Raw genomic sequence first — 25,650 nt, 5'->3', positions numbered from 1 at the left:
CCGAGCCATTTATCCCTCTGCCCTTCAGTTAATCCTACTTGTGTTTATCGGCCAGGCTGGCACAATAAACTATAGCACCCCCCCCAATATCTTACACAATTCAATATATCCATTCACATACAAATCTGTTATTCCATCCCATCGAGTGGGGTTACATAGTTATCTCTGCTATCTGATCCCTATTCCAACCTTCCACCACTATCCTCTTCCCGGACCCTCAGGGAACCATTACTCTTGCTACTGTTTCTGAAATGTTCTTTATCCTGACTTTCATGTACTCAATGATCTTAAATATACAAAAGAACATATGCAAATCTAACATGAATAGTGAGGTAAAATTAAGACAAAAATAGAAATGGGAGGAAATATTAAAGAACTAGAGGATAGTTATGTGGTTCATCAGTACTATACCACACCCTGGATTTATCATCCCTTTCATGTGACCCTTCTGAGAGGGACTGTCCAATTATCTTACAGGTGGGTTTTGGGTCTCCACTATATATCTATGTCCTTTCACATCAATTTGGTTGCTTGTTTTTGTACTTCTGATACTTATTCCCAGCACCACCTCATGATCACACAGGCTTGTGTGCTTCTTCCTTTTGAGCTTTTTTGCTTCCCTACTAGATGGCCACTTGTTTAACTACAAGCCTTTAAGACCCTAGACACCATATCTTTTGATAGCTAGGCACCATAAGCTTTCTTTACCACATTTGTTTATGCTTATTTAGTAATTACATAATCTGGTGTCAACTTGAGACTATCAAGAGTGAAATGGTGGAGTTTAGCCTGCCCATGAGGCTTCTGTGTGTGCATGACCTTCTGGGGATTCTGGGAACTCTTGTCTTCCACCCTGGAAGCGAGACACACTTTCTCTGCAAGGCATTCCTGCTGACAAGAAACATGGAGCTACCCTGATGGAGCCAGAGCCCTGGAGCTAGAGGAGCCATGTGGAGACCCTTGCCAGTGCTGAGCTGGGTTGTTTCTATTGCCACTTGAGCCAGCCACAAGACTTTCCACCACTGGCCTGTGATCTTCCTGCATTCAGCTTCATTGCATGTGTTGACATAAGTCTGAAGAATTTATAGATCGGTATCAGACATATGGGCTAAAATTGGACTTATGGACTTGATCTGGATTGGACTGGGATGTTTCTTAATATGCAATTACTCTTTATAGAAAGCTCTTTCTTATACACCTAGAAGTATCTGAGAATTTGTTTCTCTAGTCAACCCAGACGAACACATACACCCATTTTGACTTTGGCAATCATGTCAGGGAGGTGGGTATCATACAGTGCCACATTATTAGAACCATTCTTTTATTGAAACAAGACTTCACTTTTAAGTCTAAGATGTGTCTGACACAAGCCATATTTTCTATTGAACCATATGCATGTGAAACTTTGATAATGAATTAATAAGGCTGAAGGAGACTATCAATTCTTTGAGTGCCAGAAGAATGAACAAATCTGTCTTGGCACAAGTACAAAGTACAGCCAGAATGCTCTAGAGAAGTGAGGATATCAAGACTCAATACTCAGATATACTATTGAAGGAGCGGGCCTTCCTTCCTGATGAGAAGGATATCATGCTTGGAAGAGGTCAGCAAAAATGAGGAAGAACCTCAATGAAAAATTCACACTGTGATACAAAAATCTTTTCAAATAGCAATGACCGTGATGATGGTACAAGACCAAGCAGTGGTTCACTCTGTTGTTCATGCTGCTGCTATGAATTGAAACGGGTTCACTGACAACAAGAAAACTGTAAGTTGGTACATGTATTTCTATTAGATTTAAAAAGGAAATTACTAAATTTAATAGTTACATGAAAAATCATTGAAAATTCTTAATAATTACAAAGGAAGCTTTTAGGTTTTAAAAGTAATTACAGGATAAAATAACCTGAGGCCCAAGGGAATAAAAAAGGAACCAATATTTTTATAATGAATGAATTATATTCTTTGAGTCTAACAGATTGATCAAATACTATTTTAATAGCTCCAAATTTATGAAATGATTTTTCCAATGCAAATAGGGAAATTTGAAGACCAAAGCTGAAAATATCTCATTATATTTTCCCCTACAAAACCTTTCCTAAGAAAAACAAACAACCTCTCCTGAGATAGTTACAATATATTTTAAAGTATTTTCTTCTTTCACGTTTTAAGAATGCAGTCATTTTTAATATACATATATATACACATACACACACAAACACTGAAACAGCTTTGCTATAAGGAACAATGTTTTCAAGCATTGTTGGTGGCACAGTGTTTACGTGTGGGGCTGCTCCCTGGTCAGGCAGCGGTGTGAAAAGTCACCTGTTGCTCCAAGGGACGAAGAGGATTTCTGCTCCCTTAAAGGGTTCCCGTCCCAGAAACCCAGGGGCAGCTCTACCCTTTTCTGTAGGTTTGCTGTGAAATGGAATTTACTGGACAGCAGTTAGCTTTTAAGTTTCATTGTGCATAAACCTATTTAGAGCTTTATTTATCTATTTTGGGCTATGTGCAAAAAATTCCATTCAGTGTATAGATTTCTAGTAGAATTGTAGTACTGACCCCTCAGGTCATTACTAGCGATGAGATGTGGTGCTATTTTTTTTTGGTAGTACTTTTTATTGCCTAATTCACTAATTTGTTCCTTTGACCTCTGCCTGTGTCTGCCAGCCTACGATCTTGTATCCGTTCTCTTTGAGTCCAGCAGTGAAAGGTTTATGTCTCAGGATTGTTGTTTCTGGGCCTTTATACCCTCCACACGGAATGTTCTTTGCCTTGCTTTTTCTTGCTTCTTTCCTGTAACACACATTCCGAGTTACACTCTATTACTGTTTCTTTCATTTTGTTAACTGATTCTTATTATAATGAAAACTATGATAGCATACCCATTTTCTGCCCTGCGCCTGATCACTAGCTCTTCAAATTATGCCTTGGCACATAAAAAGAACTCAACAAAAATTATCATACAGTAGGGATTGATTTGCTCTCTCTATAGCCATGCATGTATGTATATGGACATACATATATATATATATATATATATTCTCTGTAGGCAATGTAGCTGGGATCATAGCCATGTTATCTATGTGTATATTTAGATGCCTGCCTTTTATCAATATGAATTCTTAAGTTTCTTTAATATTTTTTATCAAGCTTTTAAAAAACCATTAGGGGCTCATACAACTCTTCACAATCCGTACATACATTTGTGTCCAGCACATTTGTACATGTTGCGATCATCATTCCCAAAACACCTTTCTACTTGAGCCCTTGGTATCAGCTCATTTTCCCCCCTCCCCCCGAACTGTTGATAATTTATAATTATTATTTTCTCCTATCTTATACCATCCAACGTCTCCCTCACCCAGTTCTCCGCTGTCCGTCCTCCAGGGAGGAGGTTACATGTAGGCCTTGTCATCTGCTTCCCGTTTCTCCCTCACCCTCCTAGTATCGCCACTTTCACCACTGTTCCTGAGTGGTTCATCTGTCCTGGATTCCCCGTATTTCCAGTTCCTATCCGTGTCAGTGTACATCTTCTGGTCCAGCCGGTTATGTAAGGTAGAATTGGAATCATGATAGTGGGGGTGGGGGGAAGGTAGCATTCAAGAACTAGAGGAAAATTGTATGTTTCATTGTTGTTACACTGCACTCTGACTGGTTCGTCACCTCCCCACAGCCCTTCTGCAAGGGGATGTCCAATTTTCCCCAGATGGGCCCTGGGTCCCCACTCTGCACTCCCCCTCATTCACAATGCTATATATATTTTTGTCTTTGATGCCTGACACCTGATCCCTTCAATGCTTTGTGATCTCACAGGCTGGTGTGCATTTTCCATGTGGGCTTTGTTGTTTTTCAGTTAGATGGCCCCTTGTTTATCAAACTTCTTTTAATGTTCAACTTTCTTCTGTATTTTTAAAGTATTTTAATGTTGCTCATAAACATTTGAATTTTTAAAAATTCAGGCAGAAATATTAAACCATTCTCATGAACTACAATCAATGATATGATGTACTTACTTGAGCAAATGAAGTATAGGATGAAAAAACTCTTGTTTGGAATAAACCCATGCATATATAAAAATGAAATATAAGAGCCCTACTACTAATACTTTTTTTTTGTCAAATGTTTTGAGTGTAGACATCTGGAGTACTGTAAAACATGCATTATCTGGAGATTCAAAAAGGAGCAAGCCACATTGTCCTGGTTGTCAAATGTGTCAGGCTCAGCATACATGATGGAGATTAATGAAGTATCGTGAGAGTAATATGGTTCCTGGAAAGCTTCTACAATTCGGAGTATGGCCTTCATCACATGAAAGGGAAAGCTGTTCCCATTTCGCGAGCCTACTACTAATACTTTTTTACATACTCTATATTTCTCAAAAGCTGCACTGAATCAACATGGTAATAAAGCATATTTTCGAAGAATCTAAGCAACGTAACTTCAAACCCAGATTTTATTTTTATAATAGACTTTCCCGCCCAGAGAGCAGTGTTAAGTTTACTTCATTTTGGAACATCGTGCACAGCATTGTGCAGAAAACAGAATTCTTACATAATTCCTCCCTCTGTAAATTGCTTCTCTTATTAATCTCTTACACAGAAGTTAGATTTTTACATCCAAAAAAATTCTTGAGGTTGATACTGAAGTAGCGACAGCCTTTGAAAGTTTACTATATAATGAGGATCTTTGAAAACACTTGAAGCATTTTCTACAGGAAAGGGGAAACATATCCAGGAATATTCAGTGACATAGATAGGAAGTATTATTTATCAGAAGCCAGATTTTTTTTATTGCCTCATACTAGTTTACTAATAAAAAAAAAACCAGAACTGCATTCTACAGGTGACAGTATGACAGGAGTGAGACTAAGAAACAGGAAGAGTGGAAAATGGGGCAGTAGACCTTGTTGGCTTACTTGTAAAAGAAGAAACGGACAGAAGACAATACTAATTGCCTACCCACTGGCTTCTGAACAGAGCCCTCTTCTGTTTGGTGACAGCAGTGTCCTGGGTTAATAGCCACCTCCCCCTATTCCCAAGCAGCCAGGGCATTTATATCAGCCTGTTAAATGTCTGATAGGTAGGAATTTTGCAGAAGATAATTTTTCAAGATACAGTGGGGTGGGGTTGGTAGGTCTGTACCAAAGGCCCTTTATTTTCCACTTCTGCTGCCTCAGGATGCCGCCCTAAATCCCTTGAAGCTACCTTGGAGAAGGGAAATCCCTGTAAAATACATTAGCAAGAAATGTAGGTGAATTGGTCATGCTGGGATCATTATTTAGAAATTGTAGTTATGATGGAGCCAGAAGATAGAAGTAATCTGGATCCGTGATGATTTTATTGTGAAGCAGCACAGGTCTTGTTTACGATAAAATCCTAGAGGTGAACACCAATATAAAATATATAACTCACAAGTAGCACACACAAAAAGTTTATCTAGCAAAAATCAGAAAGCGAAAATGCAATGACACAATAACATGACATGGGGGCCAGGGTGGCACCTTATTTAAATATTCTGTTGGTTTCCTGGCACTATCCAACAGTAAAGGTATGGAAACAATGAAATCCGTGAACAGTGAACATTTCCCACTGTAAGAAACCAGACTTTCTTGGGGGAAAGAGCCCATTCCAAGTCTGAGGAAAGATATGTTCAAGATTACCTCAAAATATCTTGCCACATCAGTTAACAATGAAATATTCCTAGGGTCAGGTAAAAAGGACTCATTATTAAGGGACACCTTCTGTTAAGGATGATGCGAAATTTGGAAAGGGATATAGTGGTGATCACAATATGGTGATATAATATCACTGAATTGTATACATAAAAATGGCTAAAATGGCAAGTTTTAAGAAATATATATTTATTCTATCTTAATTGAACAGGTAAAGGATTCAGCTAATTTGGGCTTTCCACTGGCCGAAAATGAGACATTTTGATTCTCTGAATTGCAATGGATATAACCCATCGTATTTTATTTAAATTCATCAGCTCTTCATGATATTCTTTTAAGAAGCTCAACCTGTTTCTTTGGAGGTTGGTAGGGAACCAGTTCATTGTCATGAAACAGGCACATACAGAAAAGGAATCAAGCATTTGTATGGCCTTTTTAAAAGTATTCATTTTTAAATGAAAATAGAATACCGTATATGCTCATGTATAAGTCAAGGTTTTTCAGCATTGTTAATGCAGTTACATTAGATGCCTCGGCTGATATTCAGGCTGGCTTATACTCGAGTATATACTATAGTATCACCTTTTTGCAACTCCAGTTACTAGTGGATCTAGTTAGTGAGCATCAATACGGCTTCTAACATTACAAAAATAGAGTACCAGATCTTAGGTGCTCCTCTAAAATATGACCTCTGTTGTCATTAGATTCTGACAAGTTGTTTTGAACTCATAGCAACTCAATGGAAAACAGAGAAACACTGCCAATCCTGTGCCCACTTTATGATGTTGCGATCATTGAGCCCATATGGCAGCTACTGTGTCAGTCCATGTTGTTGAGGGTTTCCCATGTTTTTGTTGAAGTTCTATTTACCAAATAGTGTCCTTCTCCAGGGCTGGTCCTCCTGATGATGTCCAACATATACAAGACGGAGTCTCACCATCTTCCCTCCGAAGAAACAGTCTGATTGCACCTCTTCTAAAACAGATTAGTTTGTTTTTTTGGAAGTTCGTGGTATGTACAGTCAATATTCTCGACCAATACCAAATTCAAAGCCATCGATATTTCTGGTCTTCCTTAGTCATTGTCCAGTTTGTGCATGAATACGAGGGGGTTGAAAATACCATGGCTTAAGTGACCCTGGTTGTACAGTGGGCTAGTTACACACTGGCTTGCTACCTGCTGTAAGCAGTTCAAAACCACCAGCTGCTCTGCAGGAGAAAGATAAAGCTTTCTACTCCTGTAAAAGTTGGACCATCTTGGAAACCCACAGGTTCACCACAAGTCAGAAGGGACCTGATGGCAGTGACTTTTAAGTCACCCTTTGGGTCTGGAAGTAAACTACCCCTGCGGCTCCACTTTTAGCCAAATTATAGACAGGATTACAAATGGGAACAATAATGTAGTGTGCACACCTTAGAATCTAACCATTTAAGGTCAAAAGTACAAGAAAAAAAATCCAGAGGACTGGACGAGGAGGAACAGCCACAGGAAGCAGAGAGAAATATCAGGGTGACACACTGAGGGAGCAGCAGAAGAGCTGAAGCAAAGGATTGTTAAATTCAAGATTTGCTTATACTACTTCTACTTACTGCTGCTCTACTACGGAGGGATTTTCTTGGATTGTGTATTCCTGGGATTCTATGGTGGTGGTGGTGTTTTGGGCCAAAGTTTTGGTACATTTCTTCACACATTCTCATTTTACTATGAGCCTAAGAATGTTGTTCAATACAGCAGACATAAAGCCATTTTATTTATTTGCTATTCTTTTTAGTTCATTGGCATATACTTCATATATCATAGAATTTAATCGTTCAATGTTTTGAATGCTATGGTGTGCAATCATTACAACTGATTCCAGAACATTGCTAACTCATAAAGCGGCTTGGTATCCACTTTCATTGCTTCTGCCTCGAGTCAGCTTTCTCCACTGCTTAACCACATTTGACCTGACCATGTTTTTCGCCTTTTTTTTTTTTTTGAGGCAAAGTTCATACAGGGTGTATTTTTGTTTACTTGAAAAATAAAACGTTTAATACACAGGACTTTTTGAATACAGATATTAATGCCAATGGCTAAATTATAAATGTCTCTGGTCAAGTTTACAGCTAGAGCTGGAGCCAATGTTCCAATACATAATGGTGACGGCTGGAGCGGGGAGGCCAGCAGCTGGTGGTTAAATGTGGTGTGGCTTTTCCTCTCCTGTTAAGCCCTGCTTATAAACAGCCTATACTTTTAATGCATTGAGAAACACAGAGGGATATGACGCACATAGACCTCCGGGACGCCGAGCATCATACTATTACTTGAGTTTGGATTCCATTTCCGTCTGCCACTGGCTTTTAGGCAGTTGATTGTGGGTTGTGACAGGGTTGTGACAAGGTATCAAACCCCTAAGCATTTCCTGTTTTGGGAAATTAAGGCACTTAAAACATAATAATGACACAGAGAAATATACAGCAGCCTGAGTTCTGAAAGGGCTGGTCTCATTTTTCTGACCTGCACCATGGAGAACTCTGGGCCACGTTTAAGAGACCTGACCATGTTTCTTACGAAACAAAACCCTACCACCACCTTTGAGCCATAAGGCACCTCTGAGGTATCCCTCAAGGCAAGTCTACTTTTTGAGGTAGTATCCTCCCTCCAGTCTTTGATAAATTCCTAATAGATACATTTTTTCTTTTTTAAATCAGGGGAGTGCACTACCACAAATTATGCAGGCAAGTTTCCCACATTTGGGAACATCTCAGGGATCAGCACATCCGGCCATACCATGATCACGAACGTGGTTTTCCCAGGGCGAGGCTCATCCATTGCACTCTGGATGTGCTGACCCCTGCTTTATTCAACATCTAGGGAAATGCAGCCGTTATATAATCTCCTTATGAGAATTTGTCTAACTCTGAACTTCAAAAATAAAAAACAAACTTAAACAGCGCTCATTTATTATCTATTCTATGCTCCAATCATCGCAGTATGTATAAAAATTGCAATGTTGAGTAACTGCTGGTTAGTAAAATATTAACAGCTTTTCATTGGAACTTTTTAAGTACAATAAATCAATACAAAAATGTTCCATTCTGCTTGTCATGTTTGTATTTTTTTTTAAGTATACACCTATTTTCAAGTCCAATCCAAGGAAGCCAGATATATATTAACCAAATAAATATGTAGATGATTTTAGAATTTTATCAATTCAGATGAATTGATGATTTCTAAATTAATTACTAAAACAACTTTAGTTTGTATAAATAATTCTATAGGGATAAAAAATTCTGATCATATGTTTCACTGGTTTAAAATTTTAGGGTGAGGAATTTTGAACACAGCTACTAAAAATAAGCTATTTCTGATTTTGAAGATTTTTCTCTATAACACTTACTATTAAAAGTCAGTTATTGGCATGGACCTTAATATAAAGTATTCAATAGTAAAATGAATATACTAAAGACAGCTTTACATCCCAAGATGATTTAAGTTATTAGTCTTCTATTCCAGTCAGGAACTTTATTATTACTACAACAAAGTGTGGCAGTTTCACAATCTGTCAACTTGCAAAGGGGTAGAGTCTAGATTGCAGATTGCAGATTGATGACTTCATTTGGAGGCATGATGGTGATAAACAGCTGACTGGAGGCCAGATACACACCCTACTCTCTGCTTCGTTCTTCTTGCTGACAAGCCACATGAAGCTACACTGATGCAGTCAGAGGCCTTGGAACTGGAGGAGCCATATGGAGACCCATGCCAGCGCTGAGATGCTTCCACCACCTTTCCACTCAACTGGCCTGTGATCTTCCTGCATTTGGCATCACTGCATGGCTGCGTGAGTCTGAAGAGGAATTTATGGACTAGTATCAACATTGGGGTAATGTCGGACTTATGGACTTGACTTGGACTGGGCTAGGATGATTTCTTATATACAACTACTCTTTATATAGAGCTTTCTTTTACCCAAATGCCTATGAAATTGTTTCTTTAGTCAACCCAGACTAACACAAGTATGATGATTTTAATTTTATTTCCTTTTGGAAGAAAACTTTTTTTTGGAAAAAATTTAAATGGAAAACTCTGTCAATCATTTCTCATCTTATATTACTCCTCTTGTAAATAAATTTATACTCAATTTTATGTTTCAAGAACATTAATTTTTTTAATTAACTGAAATATCGTAATATACTCTTATAAATAACACTGTTGCCCTTAGAATGTATTTCAATATAATAACCATCAACTTGAAGCTAAACCAGAAACAAACAAAAAAAAAAGGAAACCTGTTCTTTGGGGTCTATTTCTTTCTACAACATTGTAATTTGTGCATCTTGTTGGGTAGCTGAAGACGGCAAAATACCTTTTATGTATTCCCTATTTGAGGCAGAATGGGATTTTGATAAAGTGGTAAAAAATAATAAAAGATGTGATTATCTTACAATAATATTTAAAAATAAACTAAGAATAAAAGGAACACTGAGGCTTTGTCTTAAAGAAGCTGTCATTCTTTTCTTTAGAGATTACAACACACATACAGTAAGTGAATTTTATCAAAATACAGCACATTTTTCTACTATATCCATAAAAATCAATTCCTATGTAAATTGTATGGAAAATCAACTAAAATGAGTTAAAATTTACAAAGAGTTGTTAAAGGGTTTCCATTGAAATTATTAAAATGATACAGTACAATAAGCAATTGATAGCATCTTGAAAGAAGTGCAATATTTGAATTCACCTATTTTTAAAATACTGTCTACTCTGAGTAGCAAGAAAGGGATGAATCCAAATCACAATTGCAAAAATAATGTAGGTTGGTATCTTTGCTAGTCCTATAAAAGTCTTAATTAAATCCAGATTGAAGAACAAAGCAGAACAGTTTAAAAATTCCCAAATCGTATTTCTTAGTCATTAAAATTGAGCTGCAACAAACAACTATTGCTCTAATGAAAGGCTGCAGACTGGCCCCGACTAAAAACAGTTATTGGTCTTCTATGGCACTTTTTTCTGGTCCAAATAACCATGCATTAATTCTTAACATTGCATGTTATCCAAATTTTATTTGATTACATAGGCAGAACAGAAACAAATACAGTTAATGGTTTGGATAAACAAGATTAATAAACCTACCATCAGGTATTGGTTGTAGTAACTAGGAACAAAGGCAGTTGGTGGCCGACCACTATGATACTGGCATGCCTAGAAACCCTTTAATGACTCTGAAGCGTCAAGTCTACATTTCATGTTACCTGTAGGAACAGCCCTTTATTTGAACACCTTTACACTCTGGTAGGCCTCAAGAACCCATCCCTCTGTAGCTCTCCACGACAATTCTTTGTCACTGTGCCAACTTCACAGGCGCGCTTTGGTTTTCTAGCTCTGTGCAGACTCTTTCCTTTGACCTTCCCAAGGCAATGCAAAGCCAGACACAATCAAGAGGCTTTCCTAACCCTTTTTGCTTTTTATGTGACAGGCAACACAGTCTTAAAACTGGCCATTTTTAGTTTCATTTGATGCATAAAACCATAAATCACATCAAAATGGAGTACTAATTAAAAAATAAATCATAAGTACCAACATTAGCTAAAAAAAAAAAAATCAGATTTCCATCACAAAGAAAATGCATGGGTATGCATTAATAGTATAGTTAAAAATTTCCTGGGACTAAAAAAATTAAAAATTGACTCACAAGTAGGAAATGTATAATCAATGGCTGTGACAAAGAGAGATCCTTGCAGAGCTCATAAAACGCAATTATTGTTTTTCTTTAAAACCCCTTTACATTTTTATTGCATTATTCTATTAATAAAAACACACTGATAGCTTTTCTTTTCATTCTTTGCTTCCAGATGTTTACAGGAAATCATGTTTTGATCTGGCCTTGGAAAGTGACCCCCCAGCACCACATCTCCTGCTCCTTCTTCAATTCAATGTGCACATAGCAAAAGCCAACACTTCAAATTTCTTGCCCACATTGCAAATAAAAAAAAAGTTTCTGCAGAAAAATATTAATACCAGTTGAATAAAAATAAGGGCACAGAAGCTATGAGATAGCTCTGCCATCTGTCTCTAGGCTACCATCAAGGCGAACTACAGCCTTGCACAAATTTCCATCATGTGTACGAAATCCAAAAATAATCCTACAATCTATACAAAAACAATACAGGTTTGTTTTTGTAGCCTTAATTGCTATGTTTAAAAACCTAACCAGAAGCTTTAGGGTATGAGTGAAACAGTCCCCTCTATATATTCTGTACAGTGGTTCTTTCCCTCTAACCACAAGTTCCAATATTCCTTTAATGTACAAATTTGAACGTAGTTTTGAGTTCTTTATATATAAAAATAGTCAAAATATTAATTTCCCCTGCAAGTATCTTCCAATAAATCTTGCTGTCTCCCCGCCCCCCTCTTTTTTTTGTCCACAGTGCTTATGAAGAAACTTCCCGTAAGATGAAGAGCTCTACTGTGTTCTGGAAAGTTTTCAGCAAGGACACTGCTTGTCCATGTTCAATATTGATAAAACTGTAACCATTAGCCTAAAAGAAAGAAGAAAAATTGTTTTAGGAAAAACATTCACGAGGGTTTAATCTACTCTTCCTGTGCACTTGAATGTGTGTCAGAAAGTTGTCAAACCTGGCAGAAAGTAAGCTGCACTTTTGCAATTTAAAACACCCACAGAAAGAAAATCTCCTAAATTGGACTCTTGGGTTGAATTCTCAACATTCAAGGTAGCAATCCAGCATTAGCGCTGTTTACTGAGTTTAGTGTCAGACATGACAGTGCGTGTTTGTATGCACACATGCCGTACTAAAGTCCAACTGAGGATCACCAAATTCCAATGGCTACAAAGGGCAAGGCGGCTTAACCCTCCCAGTCCCTTGCAGCTCTTCTATCAAGACCATTGCACTTACAAGGCTAACATAACTTTGCTCAGGCCCAGCTCTAAGAACTTCACATATTGTAAAAATCCTGTAAATCTCCTAACAACTCTCAAAGAAGATTCTTTTATAATCTTGTTTTAGAGAAACCAGAAACATATGGAGGAAACCTAACTTCCAGTCACAAAACTAAAACCATAAATCCTCATAAATGCAGAGGAATGAGAGAATGCGTGACAAAGAGGATGTCTGGAGAGAGAGGTAAACAAAGAGAAAACCAGGAAGACTTCATGTTAAAGACAATGTGGTAAATATGAGCAGTTGGTGACCACATGAAATGCATGTGTGTGTGCTGTATTATTCTGTGTTTCCCCAAGCCAGAATTGAAAAATAAACCATACATTTACATTTTATTTTCCCACTAGGTGTAATGTGTTCCTGGGTTCTTCTAAGCTTGGTCTCTGTGGGCTGCCACAGAAGAGGAGGAGGATGCAGATCAGAGAATAACCGAGTGCAGCTCTGTGAACAAGCACTTCCCCACCCTCTGCTCTGAGACCAGCAGAACCGATGGGGCCCAGACACAATTACTGAGGAACACGACTTCACCTTTCTCTTCAAATCCAGAAGCAGATCCACTAAGGCGGAAAGAACCTGGAGAAAATTTTTTGAGCCTAAAACTATTTCCCAAAGTCAACTTCAAACTAAACAGTTTAGCTAAACTAGCAAATAATGTCTGCCTTGAATATCACACTCTATTAAAGAATTTTAAGATGAAATTGACAACTTTTACTAAAAAATGTACATTAATAGTTTATGGAGTATAAGTCAATGGTGGTAAAATAAGATGGGAAGAGACAGCAGAAAGGACACAACTTGAAGACTGCAGCCAGTGTCGTGTAGAAACTATTGAAAGAGTGGATGAGCCGAGTATATTTTCATGCACACCTGACATGCACTTTAAAAGCACGAGAGTCGAGATTTAAACAGAAGCATCCTGGCTTCAAAGCAAGGCTTTTAGCTACTAAGATCTCAGGCCTTTGTCATTTTTTAATTTGAGGGTTATTTTTTAAAAAACTATACAATTTCTGAATGAAGGAAGAGAATGTGAGTTATATTTCTAAGATGAGGACAGTTTGCCTCCAAGGAGTGATGCCTTGATCTTTCAAATTAGAACAAGTTAACATATCCAACACTCAATAAAATGTTCAGATAAACTCCAAGGTACAGGTGGGAAATTTTCAGACAGAAAGTGGTAAGTTAAAGATCTTTTGATTAAAAAGATTTTTATCAAGGTGAACAAGCGGCCATCTCGCTCAGAAACAAATAAGCCCACATGGAAGAAGCACACCGGCCAATGCGATCACGAGGTGCCCAAGGGACCAGATATAAGGCATCATGCAAAAAAAAAAAAAAAGGTATAAGTGTGTGTATGTATGTGTATTTATGTGTATATGTATATATGTATGTGTATATATATATTATATTAAATGAAGGGGGAAGTGCAGAGTGGAGACCCAAGGCCCAAATGTCGGCCAATGGAGATCCCCTCATAGAGGGGCTTAGGAGAGGAGATGGGTTAATTAGGGTGTGAGGTAGTATCGATGAAGAACACAGCTTTCCCCCAGATCCTGGATGCTTCCTCCCCCCAACTACCATGATCCGAATTCTACCTTGCAGGGCTGGATAGGACAGAGGCTGTGCACTGGTACATATGAGGGTTGGAGATACAGGGAATCCAGGGTGGATGATACCTCCAGGACCAAGGGCGTGAGGGACGATGCTGGGAGAGTGGAGGGTGAGTGGGTTGGAAAGGGGGAACTGATTACAAGGAGCCACATGTGACCTCTTCCCTGGGAGAGGGACAGCAGAGAAGGGGGGAAGGGAGACCCCGAATAGGGCAAGATATGACAAAATAACGAGGTATAAATTACCAAGGGCATATGAGAGGGGGGAAAAGGGAGGGAGGGGGGGAAAAAAAAAGAGGACCTGATGCAAGGGGCTTAAGTGAAGAGCAAATGCCTTGAGAATGATTGGGACAGGGAATGTATGGGTGTGCTTTATACAATTGATGTATGTATATGTATGGATTGTGGTAAGAGTTGTTGGAGTCCCTAATAAAATGTAAAAGAAGAAAAGAGGAGAAAAAAATGATTAGGGCAAAAACTGTACAGATGTGCTTTATACAACTGATGTATGTATATGTATGAACTGTCAAAAGAATTGTATCAGCCCCAATAAATTGCTAAAAATAAACAAATAAATAAATAAATAAATAAATAAATAAATAAAGATTTTTATCTTCTTATGTTTAAAGATACATACATTACATTAAACACTTATTTTCAGTTCTGGCACTTATTAAACAATTCCTCAGCAAGAATGAAGATTTTACAATGTGAAAATTAAATGAGCCAAAAAAAATCAAGCATGAGAAAGAAAGATTTATCTTATTTACCTGAAGAATTTTATCACCTGGTTGCAATAATTTTGATGCTGGTCCTTCAGGCTGAACCCTTGTTACAAATATACCCTTTGAGAGCAACACAAAAGATAATCATTTAGTCACAAGCTTCAACAATGCAGATACTTGAACTGTGGTACAAAAGGTTTTTTAACTTGTATTCTCTATTACTGTTATTAATTTTTTTCTGTGTTATTGTTTAAAGTGAGCTTGTTTGTCTCAAGACTCCAAGTCCATTTCAGATACACTTTTCTCCTTTTTTAAGCCACTTAGACCCCTGTTTAGGCTTGAGGGTTAAGGACTGTTATTAATTTTATCTTTGATAATTCTGACTTTAGTACTAGTCTCTGAGTTACAAATGTCCAACTTATGGACAATCTGGATTTGCCCTATGATGTTATAAATTGGCCCTCACCTTGAAATGATTGCACCAACTCCACCTCATCATACCTTCTCCATCAAAATCACCTTCACTTGCTGCCTGTGCAGTCAGTCCTTCAATCCCTGAAGGACTCTGAAACTTTGCCGTGCATTAACATCAGGCAAAAGAAGAATCAAATGGACCTGTTCTTATGAATTCAACTTAAAGGTAGTTACAAACTGATCTTACTTTTGTAACCAGGAGACTGTATTAATCACCTTTGCTATAATGATCCATTTACTTCTATAGAGGCATGGACACACCCTAAGAAAACTAAGTATCATATAATAGCAGAATGAGAATTAAAAAATTTGTTAAAAATTTTTCCTTCAATGAACCAAACTCATCAATTTAACAAAAAGCTAAGAAATACAGAAGGAAATCAAAGAGGTGATGTCTATCTATCTAAAAATTCTTACATATGCTTTATGATCCCCCCCACCCCACTTTAAGTATAAAGGCAATCAAACTAGTACATAAAACTTAATGGGCATTCCAAGGACACATACAAACTCACATCATCATCAGGTCTGAATGGGTTTCCTCTACCCCCAACACCTCCTGATATGCTAAATCCGAGCTCTGGATCCTTTTCAAGCCTCACTCGGATCTGAGTCAATATGAACATAAAACTACTATTACTTAAAACAAAACAAAACAAACAATTCCAACAACACAGCAACATTCATAATCAAGCACCGGCAAATTAAATCTGAAACAATAGAAATCTGTAAAAATACATCTAAAACAAATGTTTGGGCAATGAAGTGAAATGTCATGTTAATGAGTTAGTGAGTTAAAGATACAGCTGGGATTATAGAGCACAGCACATAATTTCATTGCTTGTTTTATGAGGCTAAGCAGTCAATTAAAGTTGAATCTATTGTACTTTTTAAATATCATGAATTTCAATGACAGTAGACACAAAATATGTGCATTATCAGTTTTCAGTTGTGAAACATCTAAGTTACACAGTACTTGTGTTTACTGGCTTGTCTCATTAAGAAATCCGAGAGATCCCTGGGTTGTTTTATATAACCTCTTCTTTCCCACATCTGTTGCTATCCTTCACAGGTAGTGGATTTTTAAATCTGCCGCAACACTTTTTATAGCACAGTTTTGAAAATTATGTAAGAACTAAGCTGTTAGAAAAAAATTCCCTTCTTTTCCCAGACTCAAACAAAATGAATATAGCATTTTCTACCTAAGTTTTAAATAATACTGATATTTTTTTAAACATAAGAATGCATGGCTAATGTTTTTTTTTAAGGATTTAATTTATTAAGCAGTTTGGAGACCAGTCAAAATTTAAAATTTGAAAGAAAAAATTAAAATCTGATGAATCACTATTATTAGACAAGTAACAGTAAACCACAAAGTTCCACTAAGTCTGATGTCCTGCTACTTATATTGTGGATGGTTTGACTACTGGAAGTAGACTGGGTAAACAACTGCCTCCAGAGGAGAAAAGTCATGTCTCAAACATTAAATCCTATGTCAGGAAATCAGAAATCGAAGGAATTAAGGCAGATTAAACGACTAAATTTTATATCTGACGAAGCTACTATAAAACCAAAACTTAAAATGGCAAAATGTTAGTTAAAACTCTATATGGATTCATTGCCAATAATAACGTTTGAAATACAATAGAAACTTAGTCTCATATTTCAAATAGCCTTGTTTATTCTTACCTCTTGCTTTGCCAGTTCCTGGCCTTGTCTAGGAGTGCAATGGGGCTGTGTATATGGAGGCTGGTGGGCCACTTTCAGCATCAAGTAATCAATTAGTTGTTCTCTAGAGGGATGCCTTGCCACAGATGCCTGAGGAGGGGGGTGATGGATTTGACTATAATTTGCCTTAGGCCTGAGAGGCTGGCCCATCTGTCCATTACTCAAAGGCATCTAAGAAAAACATGAAGTGTCTTAAAATGACCAGTGATATTACATATACTTGGATTTTCTTCTTGCAGCATTGCAAAAGCACTGGTAAATAACACAATACCACCCCACTTACACTATCATTTCAACTTTAAAATTGTACACAAAATACATTCGCTGATGTCCCTCTTCAGAAGATAATCATGTCTCAGAAAGTTTTTCTACTAATCCTTCCTTCCAGAATTAACAAGACAATTCAACTAACTATATAGTAGTAAAATGATTTATTCTTCATATAAGGGGTTTATCAAAATGCCTGTGGAAAAATGGAATTCCAAACTTTTTGAAGCGACCTTGTGTACGCTAATTAACAATTTAAAAACTCTCTAAATATTAACTTCCTACCCTTTATCACAAATATTACCCTTTATGTTAATCTTCACATGCTGAATGAAAATATGAGAGTATTATTTTGTTTAGAAACAGCTTTGTTGTAAATTAACTCCAACTTTAGAGATTAAACCTGAATTTTAGACTTAGCATCACCTTTCCTGAGAATGGGTTAATAGCTTATTGTTTTTGTGTGAGGAATGTTTACAGTCATCCTTGCTATTAAAAAAAACTATTTTTCATTGAGCTATATTGTATGGAACTTAAGAACTCTGGTAACATACATATGTTTACTGTACTAACCACTCATATGGGGAAGAATGAGAATGAGTTGCTGTATCATCCCTGTATCTTTGAAAATAAATTTGTGCTGGTTACTATTTGCCCAATGAAGACTTAAACCAATTTATTTGCATAGAAGCAACTAACTGCTTTTGCTGTTCATTTTATTACTGTGCACAATTTTGTATATAGCAGTTACTTTTCTTCAGGCTGATATGTTGTTCTTATATGCAAATTTAGTGCCCCTTTCCAGGAAAAATCTCTCTGGGCAATCATTACTTTTGACCTATTCGAAAGACTCCTGACATGTGCTATCTGGTCTTATCTGACATTTCATATCAATGGTAAACACATGCATGGACTATATTAAGATATGACTTGCAGATGGCACAGGGAAAGAAATAGTAGCATAAAACAAATTCAATAATCTAAACCACAAAAATGTTATCTTAAATTAAAAAAAAATATGGATGAGCGCTCTGGAGGAGTGGCACAAAACAGTTATATACAAACTCATAAATTATTAGATGGATGAGGGTCTACTCTCATGAATTACATACAACTTTAATAAAACAATATAGCAATTTTTATAACAGTTACACAATTCATTTGGATATTCTAAGGACACAAATTAGTTTAAAAAGGGGGGGGAGGAAAAAAAAAATAAAGAAAAAAAAAAAAAAAAGAAAAATTAAAAAACAAAAAAAAAAAAGGGGGGGAGGAAATAGCTGAGGGAGGATAGTAAAAAATTTTCAATCTGGCATGGGTGGTCGATAAAACTGAATGTCTACATAAATGAAGCTATCCAAAATTGCTAGTTCTTTTTACCTATGAGAGTTACAATTGCTAGTTCAAACCATGGCTTAGCACTTTTAAATGTGGTTTGATGTAATTCTGGGTATTTCTACAATGAATACTGTTTTTCTCTTTTATTGGGACATTCATTCGGAATATGTAATAGTCAATCAACTCACGAAGAACACACCCATCACCTAGTTTACAATATATACAAGTCTTCCAAGGTGAAATAAAATTAAATTGAAAGCATTTTAATAACAGTAAAGGGAGTTCTGGTGGTGTAGTAGGCAAGCTGCCAGCTGTTAACTGAAAAAAGTTTGACAGCTTAAAGGCACCAGGAACTCACAGGAGAAAGATGTCACAGTCATCTTCTATAATGATCTGGACTCTTGGAACCCTGAGGGGCAGCTCTGCTTTGTCCAATAGGGTTTCTAAGTCAACTTGATGACAATGGGTTTTAGATTTTAATATTGGTAAAATACCCTAGAATTTAAGACAAGTTCATCTTCAAATTTCCAGTTACTTGTGGACATGGCAAAAGCCCCAATTCAGATAATAAAATAATTACCATATATACTGGAGTATAATATCGGCCAAGGCACCTAATTTGAACACAAAAACGGCATTTAAAATGTGCTAAAAAAACTTGGCTTATACTCAAGTATAAGGTAGTTCTATAGAACTTCAAATACAGCAATAAAGTGATCCTCCAGAATGGAGATCATGGAACAGACTGAGAAAATAGGGGTTGTATTCATGTTTTGTATTACTTAAAATGTTTTTTGCTAGTCAGAGAAGAAAAACCCTCCAAAAAAGTGATTTTAAGTGTTCAAGTGTATATGATATCGCTAGTTCCCAAACCACACAGATCAAAAGTTCGCAGGCATGGCATCATTTACTTCCTGAGCACCTACTTTCATCAAGGTGTCTGGAGGAACATCTTTGTGACTAAGTGTAGCAGACGAGTAGACCTGCTGTCCTGAAATGAACACATCATCTTGACAAGGATCTCCTGGACCGGAGGTCTGGGGACTCTTCAAGTGAGGCGGAAATACAAAGTAAACAAATAATGCTCTTTAAGATGTGAAACCAACATGATGATGACATGTGAGAAGCTAGGTGAGAAAAAAAACATTGCTAGGCAATAGAAAGATGAAGATCCCAACCAAGAATTTCCATCAACACTGCCATCAATATCCTCGAATACTTTGAGTTCTTCCAAAGTTACAAGGCAAAAAAATATTTTGTGGTGTATAAAAGTTTATACAGTCACATACTGTTAATCTCCTTTATAATACACATTCTTCTACATGTTCTCCCTTTCCTACTAGTTTAATTTAAATTATATTTAACCTTTGGCTAGCTATCTAGAGCAAAAAATGTAGTTATCAGGATAAATAGCCTCAAACTATAAAAGCAACTAAAATATACTCTTGTTGAGCACACACAAAAAAAGTTTTTGGCAAAAAAATTTTGTCATTTTTAAACAGTATATGATACATGATTTTTAAAAAAATGATTTGTAGTATCAACTAATTTAAAGTTTACTAAATTGACTTTATCTTAATTTTACCCCAGTATTTTGAAGGAAACTGATTTTTTGAAATGCTTTTAAAAATGACTATATTTAAGGGTATATTTTAATAATGAAATTAAAAGGAAATTAACCTGAATATATTCTTTTTTTCCTTAATGTATTCTTTATATGTAGTTCATCACATGGACAGTTTTATAAGAGAGAATAGACTCAACATCTAATTGTCCTGAATATTTATAATAAATATGATGGGAAATGAGGCACCTGTGTTTTTCATAATTTAACTTTTAACACAACTAGATAGGATTTTTAAAGTAACCGATTTGTCATAATAGTAGGGTTGTTACTCTTAAAACAATATATACATTAAGCGAAATGCAAGTGAAATCATTGTGTAAAAGAACATTTTAGAACCTATTTCATTATATTTGAGAGGATACATGTAAACTTTAGAATACACAGGTATATCTTAGGAGGTATATCTGCAAACAATATATTAAATTTAGTTGCTAGTTCAAGCCATGGCTTAGCACTTTTAAATGTGGTGTGGCACAATTTTGTATATTTCTGCAATGAATACTCTCATTTTTATTCTTTTACTTTGACATTTATTCAGAATGCACAATAACCAACCAATCTGATTCACAGCCTGAAATTTAGACTCAAACCTGGATGTATACTTAGCTACACTTTCAAAAATCAAGCATATACTGAATTAAAAACATAAAATTATATGGAACAAAAGATGCTGTATTTAAGAAAAGCAAGCAAAAATTGTTACTATAGAATAATTAGGGGAAAAGGATAATTGTCCCAAATGACAACAAAGATGGGTCCTTAGTTAAAGTCGTTGCTGGTTTTTCCTTTGTGTCTTCTGTTGCCAGAAGAACAGGAATTATTCGGCACCTGCATTCATAGTGAACACCATGCTCCGAAAAATTTTTTCAAACTGACAAATTTCAAAAGGACTGTTGTCACCTTCATATAAATAACATAGAAATCAAGAGGAAGAATGAGACACAGAGTGAGGCTAGCTGAGGCCCAGTCAAAGAAAAGTAAAATGAGCAAACAGCTCCTGCTCTAAAACAAACTAGAGTAAAACTAGAGTTTTATTCTAAAACGGAGACTAGGAGCTCAAGAAAAAGGGAAGAATCCAGAAGCAGCACAGTCAACGTGGAGGCCTTTCTCCCCATATGAGAGAAAGGTCTTCAAGGTGGAAGGCCAGGGAGGGAGAAAGCCTCTTTCAGTGACTCTGTCCCACAGGGAAGTTATATGGACAGAAATACCTAAAGCAGGACCACGCCAGACTTGCTCTGTTCTTTCTCCTTCTCAGTCATTCTCACCCCTAATCTTAAACACGTCCATAAAAAGGAAAAACTAACACAAACAAAAACCACCTTTCTTCTTCACTATAAACCTGAGTGTCACCACACTAAGCTAACAAGGACCACTCGAGACTATGGTAAAATATATGTTGGTTTTGCTTCCCATGGATACTTCTTACCATGTCTCCAGCTTCACATTTAATCATCCTCAGTGAATTTTGATTTAAACTAGTTCTGGTTAATATTTTTCATTAGCCAATTGGAATGAAAGTTATTCTTCCCAATAACCCCAACTGTGGGATTGCATTAAGGGATAAGCCTTAAATCTTCTATTAGGGAGACAATGCTCTTTAACATTAAAAAAAAAAAAACACTGCAAAGAATACTTTTTCAAGAGCCTCTCCAACAGATAATTTCTGTTGCATATCCCTTTTTGCATCCATATCAAAGAAATATTATAAAGATTTAGAGCTAAGCCATGGAAGAAGTTGGGAGATCAAGATTTCAAACTTACAGTGAATATTTTGCTACGGAAATGTAAAGCAAGTGGGTAAGTGTCTAGGTATTAAAAGTGCTAGTCTACTGTACTCACTCGGAAAACGTGCCCACCAGAACCTCTTCCGTCTGCAACACTCAAGGCAAGGCTGCCCTGGCTGCCATGCAGATCCCTAGAGCTGCCATAGTGAAAGCTGCTTACAGCAGTGAGAGTGGAATTAAAGGACCTTGACAGCATGCTCTGAATAAAGAGGGGACAGATTTAACAGAGATTAGCGCAGCATGCAACATTCACAAGACATGTTATTCACAGACTCTTGTATCACCCCTAACCATGCAGAAATATCATGCAACACTGAATTTTCAGTGCCCCACTGAAATTGGCCCCATTTGCCAAAGAAATTTAGATGACAACATATACATATATACATACATTACATGTAAATACATTCATTCACATGTTTTGACACCAAGGAAGGAATACAAACATATAGCGTGTTTTAAAATGTTCTTTTCTTAAACTCTTCTCATGTCTTATTAGAAAGGCATCAGAAAAGAGACACTGAATTAATGTCTCTATAAACTGAAGTCAAATCACATTTGGGCATATGATTAAGGCAAAAATGCTATAAAGGAATTTCACTCTTGGCAAAATTTTGCACTTAAGAAATGTGCACTATCCCCAAATGTTCAAGTTGTTCTCTCATACCAAGTATCATTAATATGCAGTTGTGGAAAGGATCTATGAAATGATCATATACACTTTTAGTTATCTTGTAGATATTCTAAAGAAAGACTAAAGACCAAAACTACTGGGACAGAACGGCATTTTCTCAAACCATTTCATCAAGTATTTAGCAGAGGCAATTAGAGGCTCCATAACCATTTGACTGGACTTCGTGTTACACATACACAAAACATGAAAACCATGCACAACTGTTGTGCTATACCCCCAAATTCCAACACACTGCTAATTTGAGTGGCCTGATTAATCCTTCTTTTTTTTGTATTTTATTAAAAAACATTTTATTAGGATTAATCCTTCTTTCTGATGGATACATCAGGTGTACAAACAGTTATTGCATTTGGCTGCTAAATTTAAATATATGCCTTGGGAGAAAGGCCTGGTGGCCTTTTGAAGATATCAGACACTAAAAACTCTACGGAGCTCAGTCATGACACACTTGGAGTCAACATGAGTTGAACTGACTTAATGGCAACTAGTGAGATCTTAGAATAAAGATTTTCTATCATCTCTGAATGTATGTGGCTTCAAAAAGGTTGTAGAAAAATTATCTTTTTGTTCTATATTCCACGAACTTTATGAAGCCCCTTCGTATTATGAATTTCCTGTAAATGTTTAATTATGAAGGCTGCAGCTTAGCACAGGTCTAGGCTTGAATTCAAAGTAGCCCACATACAGCCACACCTGTCAAATACATTGCACAGAATTTAATTCAATGCTACATGCAGGTACTGGGTAATGTCACGCCTTGCAACTTAACAGCTGTAATGGTAACAAATGAAAAAGAAAATGATCAGATTGCGGAAATCATTTCTGGTTTGGAGTGCTTCTTATTTTAAATGTTTATATAATAAGGAATATCAGCAACAACTGGATATTAATATTAATTCAACTTTGAAATAAAAACATTTGATTCCTTTCCAAAGCTTCTCAATTAAGTTTAAATGTTTTTAGAACATTTAAAAATTATATTAAAAGCATCTTCTTAGCTATTGGGAACTCAGAGAAATAAAATCAAAACATAGAGTTAATTTTCAAAGTGAAAATGACTCAAATTATGCTTCAATTTTAAGAATATTAAGTTATTTCTATTGAATGAAGTAACTTTTAAGAGCATAATGGCAGAACAGTGATACATTACTCAGACAAACAGAAGGCATAGCCCTATAAATGTGTAAAGAAAGTTTGAGTCAAGCTTGCATAAAGGTGAACACATGTAAGTACTCTTGGAAACTTTCTATGCAAGGGGGGTTCAAAAAGGTTGGGAAAAACCACAATGGAAAGACAATGGGATTTCCCCATGTACTTTCTGAAGTCCCTTGTATATGTTTTTGTTTACAGAATCCATTTAGTAAAGTCTGAGAGCCACTGATATAGATTAAAGGAGAACAAAGGCAAATCTGTAGAGAGATGTTTGAGCATTCAGACCGCTTGACCTGTAAAACGGCAAAGTAACTGGCACAATTAACGGCGAGGGAGAGAGAAGAAAACACTGGAGGAGTTCTAAGTCTTGTACACATAATGGGACTCTACCTGAATGGCTTTAGACCAATAAGCAAGTTAAGTAAGAGAAAACACTTTCCCTACAAAATTAATGCCCAGGAAAACTCACTAACCCCAATAGTTTGCATCTCAAAATTGCATGGCTAACTCTACTCTCATACTGTGTTTCAAGTCACTCGTGCAACTACCATCACATCAGAGTCCCTACCCTTCAAACTCAGTACCACATACTCAGTACAAACCGACCCGGGTATCAGCCGAGGCACCTAATTTTACCACAAAAACGACATTAAAAATGTGCTGAAAAACTTGGCTTATACACAAGTATATATGGGTAAGCAATTTTTTGCCAAATCACAACTGCATACAACCCATCCTTTTAGGGATTCTACCCTCCTTACAAAGACTTTAAATTTTTATTTTAAATGTGACCACTCTAATATACTGAACTGAAACTTTCTTCTGCTTGGACCCTTCACTCAAGCAGATGATTTTCTTCCAAATGTCTTTCAGATGTATCTCCATGGCAGCCACAATCCTAGCATATGTTATGACGATCTTGCTGCTTTATTATTAAAATAAGTTCCCAAACTACCTTTTATCATTTCATCGTGAACTTTTCTGCTGGAGATATTGTAAATATTCGTTTTATCACATCACTCCTCAGCTCTGGAATGAAAAACAACTCTTCTCACCTTCTGATTACTCTTGCATTTCCCGCCCCCTAAAGCTAAATCACCATAGAATTGTACTTTTAAAAAACCTTCAAAACTCACTACTGAGAGACAATTACCATTAATATATTAAGATTATTTTTAACTAGAAATTAATGATATCACCAAAAAGAAAAAATATACAGATTTCAGTTTTCTATTTTGCTACCAGTTGTATGTGTGTGTATGCATATTTGTGTGTGTGCATGAATGTCAAACCTTGTCAAATTCCCTGCTGGTGTGCTACTGTTATTTTTTCTATGAGCATGTATAAGAAGACTATTATTCAACACTATGATCCTTCATGAAAGGGGAATTTAAGACAAACTTTTCAAACTAACAATCTTTATATAAGTAAAATTTAAGAATATTGTTTTGTAAGTTATTTAAAAAAATTATCATCATTATGGCTTATCACCATAATTAGGAAAATCCATCAATTTTAATTAACAATTTTTAATGTTAAGAAATTATGAATGCAATTAACACTTATACAGAACTTAGTACATACTCAGTACTGTTGTAGGTTGAGTTATTTAATTGTTGTTCCTGGTGTATTTTCT

General features: G+C 36.3%; 1 protein-coding gene across 7 annotated transcripts in view; it reads right to left on the bottom strand.

Moving 5' to 3' along the window:
* Nucleotides 1-10,702: 10,702 nt before the first annotated feature.
* ERBIN (erbb2 interacting protein) overlaps nt 10,703-25,650 on the bottom strand; it is a 153,124-nt gene continuing 138,176 nt past the window's right edge. Inside the window, exons 22-27 of one of the 7 annotated variants that reach the window (XM_075541104.1) lie at nt 22,224-22,367; nt 19,684-19,803; nt 17,114-17,323; nt 15,940-16,032; nt 14,996-15,070; nt 10,703-12,198 (exon numbers count right to left, since the gene is read on the bottom strand). In XM_075541104.1, the coding sequence (XP_075397219.1) occupies nt 12,091-12,198; nt 14,996-15,070; nt 15,940-16,032; nt 17,114-17,323; nt 19,684-19,803; nt 22,224-22,367 (750 nt within the window). In that variant the 3' untranslated portion in view covers nt 10,703-12,090. The remainder of the gene's footprint in view (nt 12,199-14,995; nt 15,071-15,939; nt 16,033-17,113; nt 17,324-19,683; nt 19,804-22,223; nt 22,368-25,650) is intronic. The other 6 variants (XM_075541099.1, XM_075541101.1, XM_075541102.1 and 3 more) reach the window with 6 other exon arrangements.

The sequence above is a fragment of the Tenrec ecaudatus genome, chromosome 2, assembly GCF_050624435.1.
Source record: "Tenrec ecaudatus isolate mTenEca1 chromosome 2, mTenEca1.hap1, whole genome shotgun sequence".
Classification (NCBI taxonomy): Eukaryota; Metazoa; Chordata; class Mammalia; order Afrosoricida; family Tenrecidae; genus Tenrec; species Tenrec ecaudatus.
Note: the sequence above shows the minus strand (reverse complement) of the source record. Positions and strands in the feature narration are given on the sequence as shown.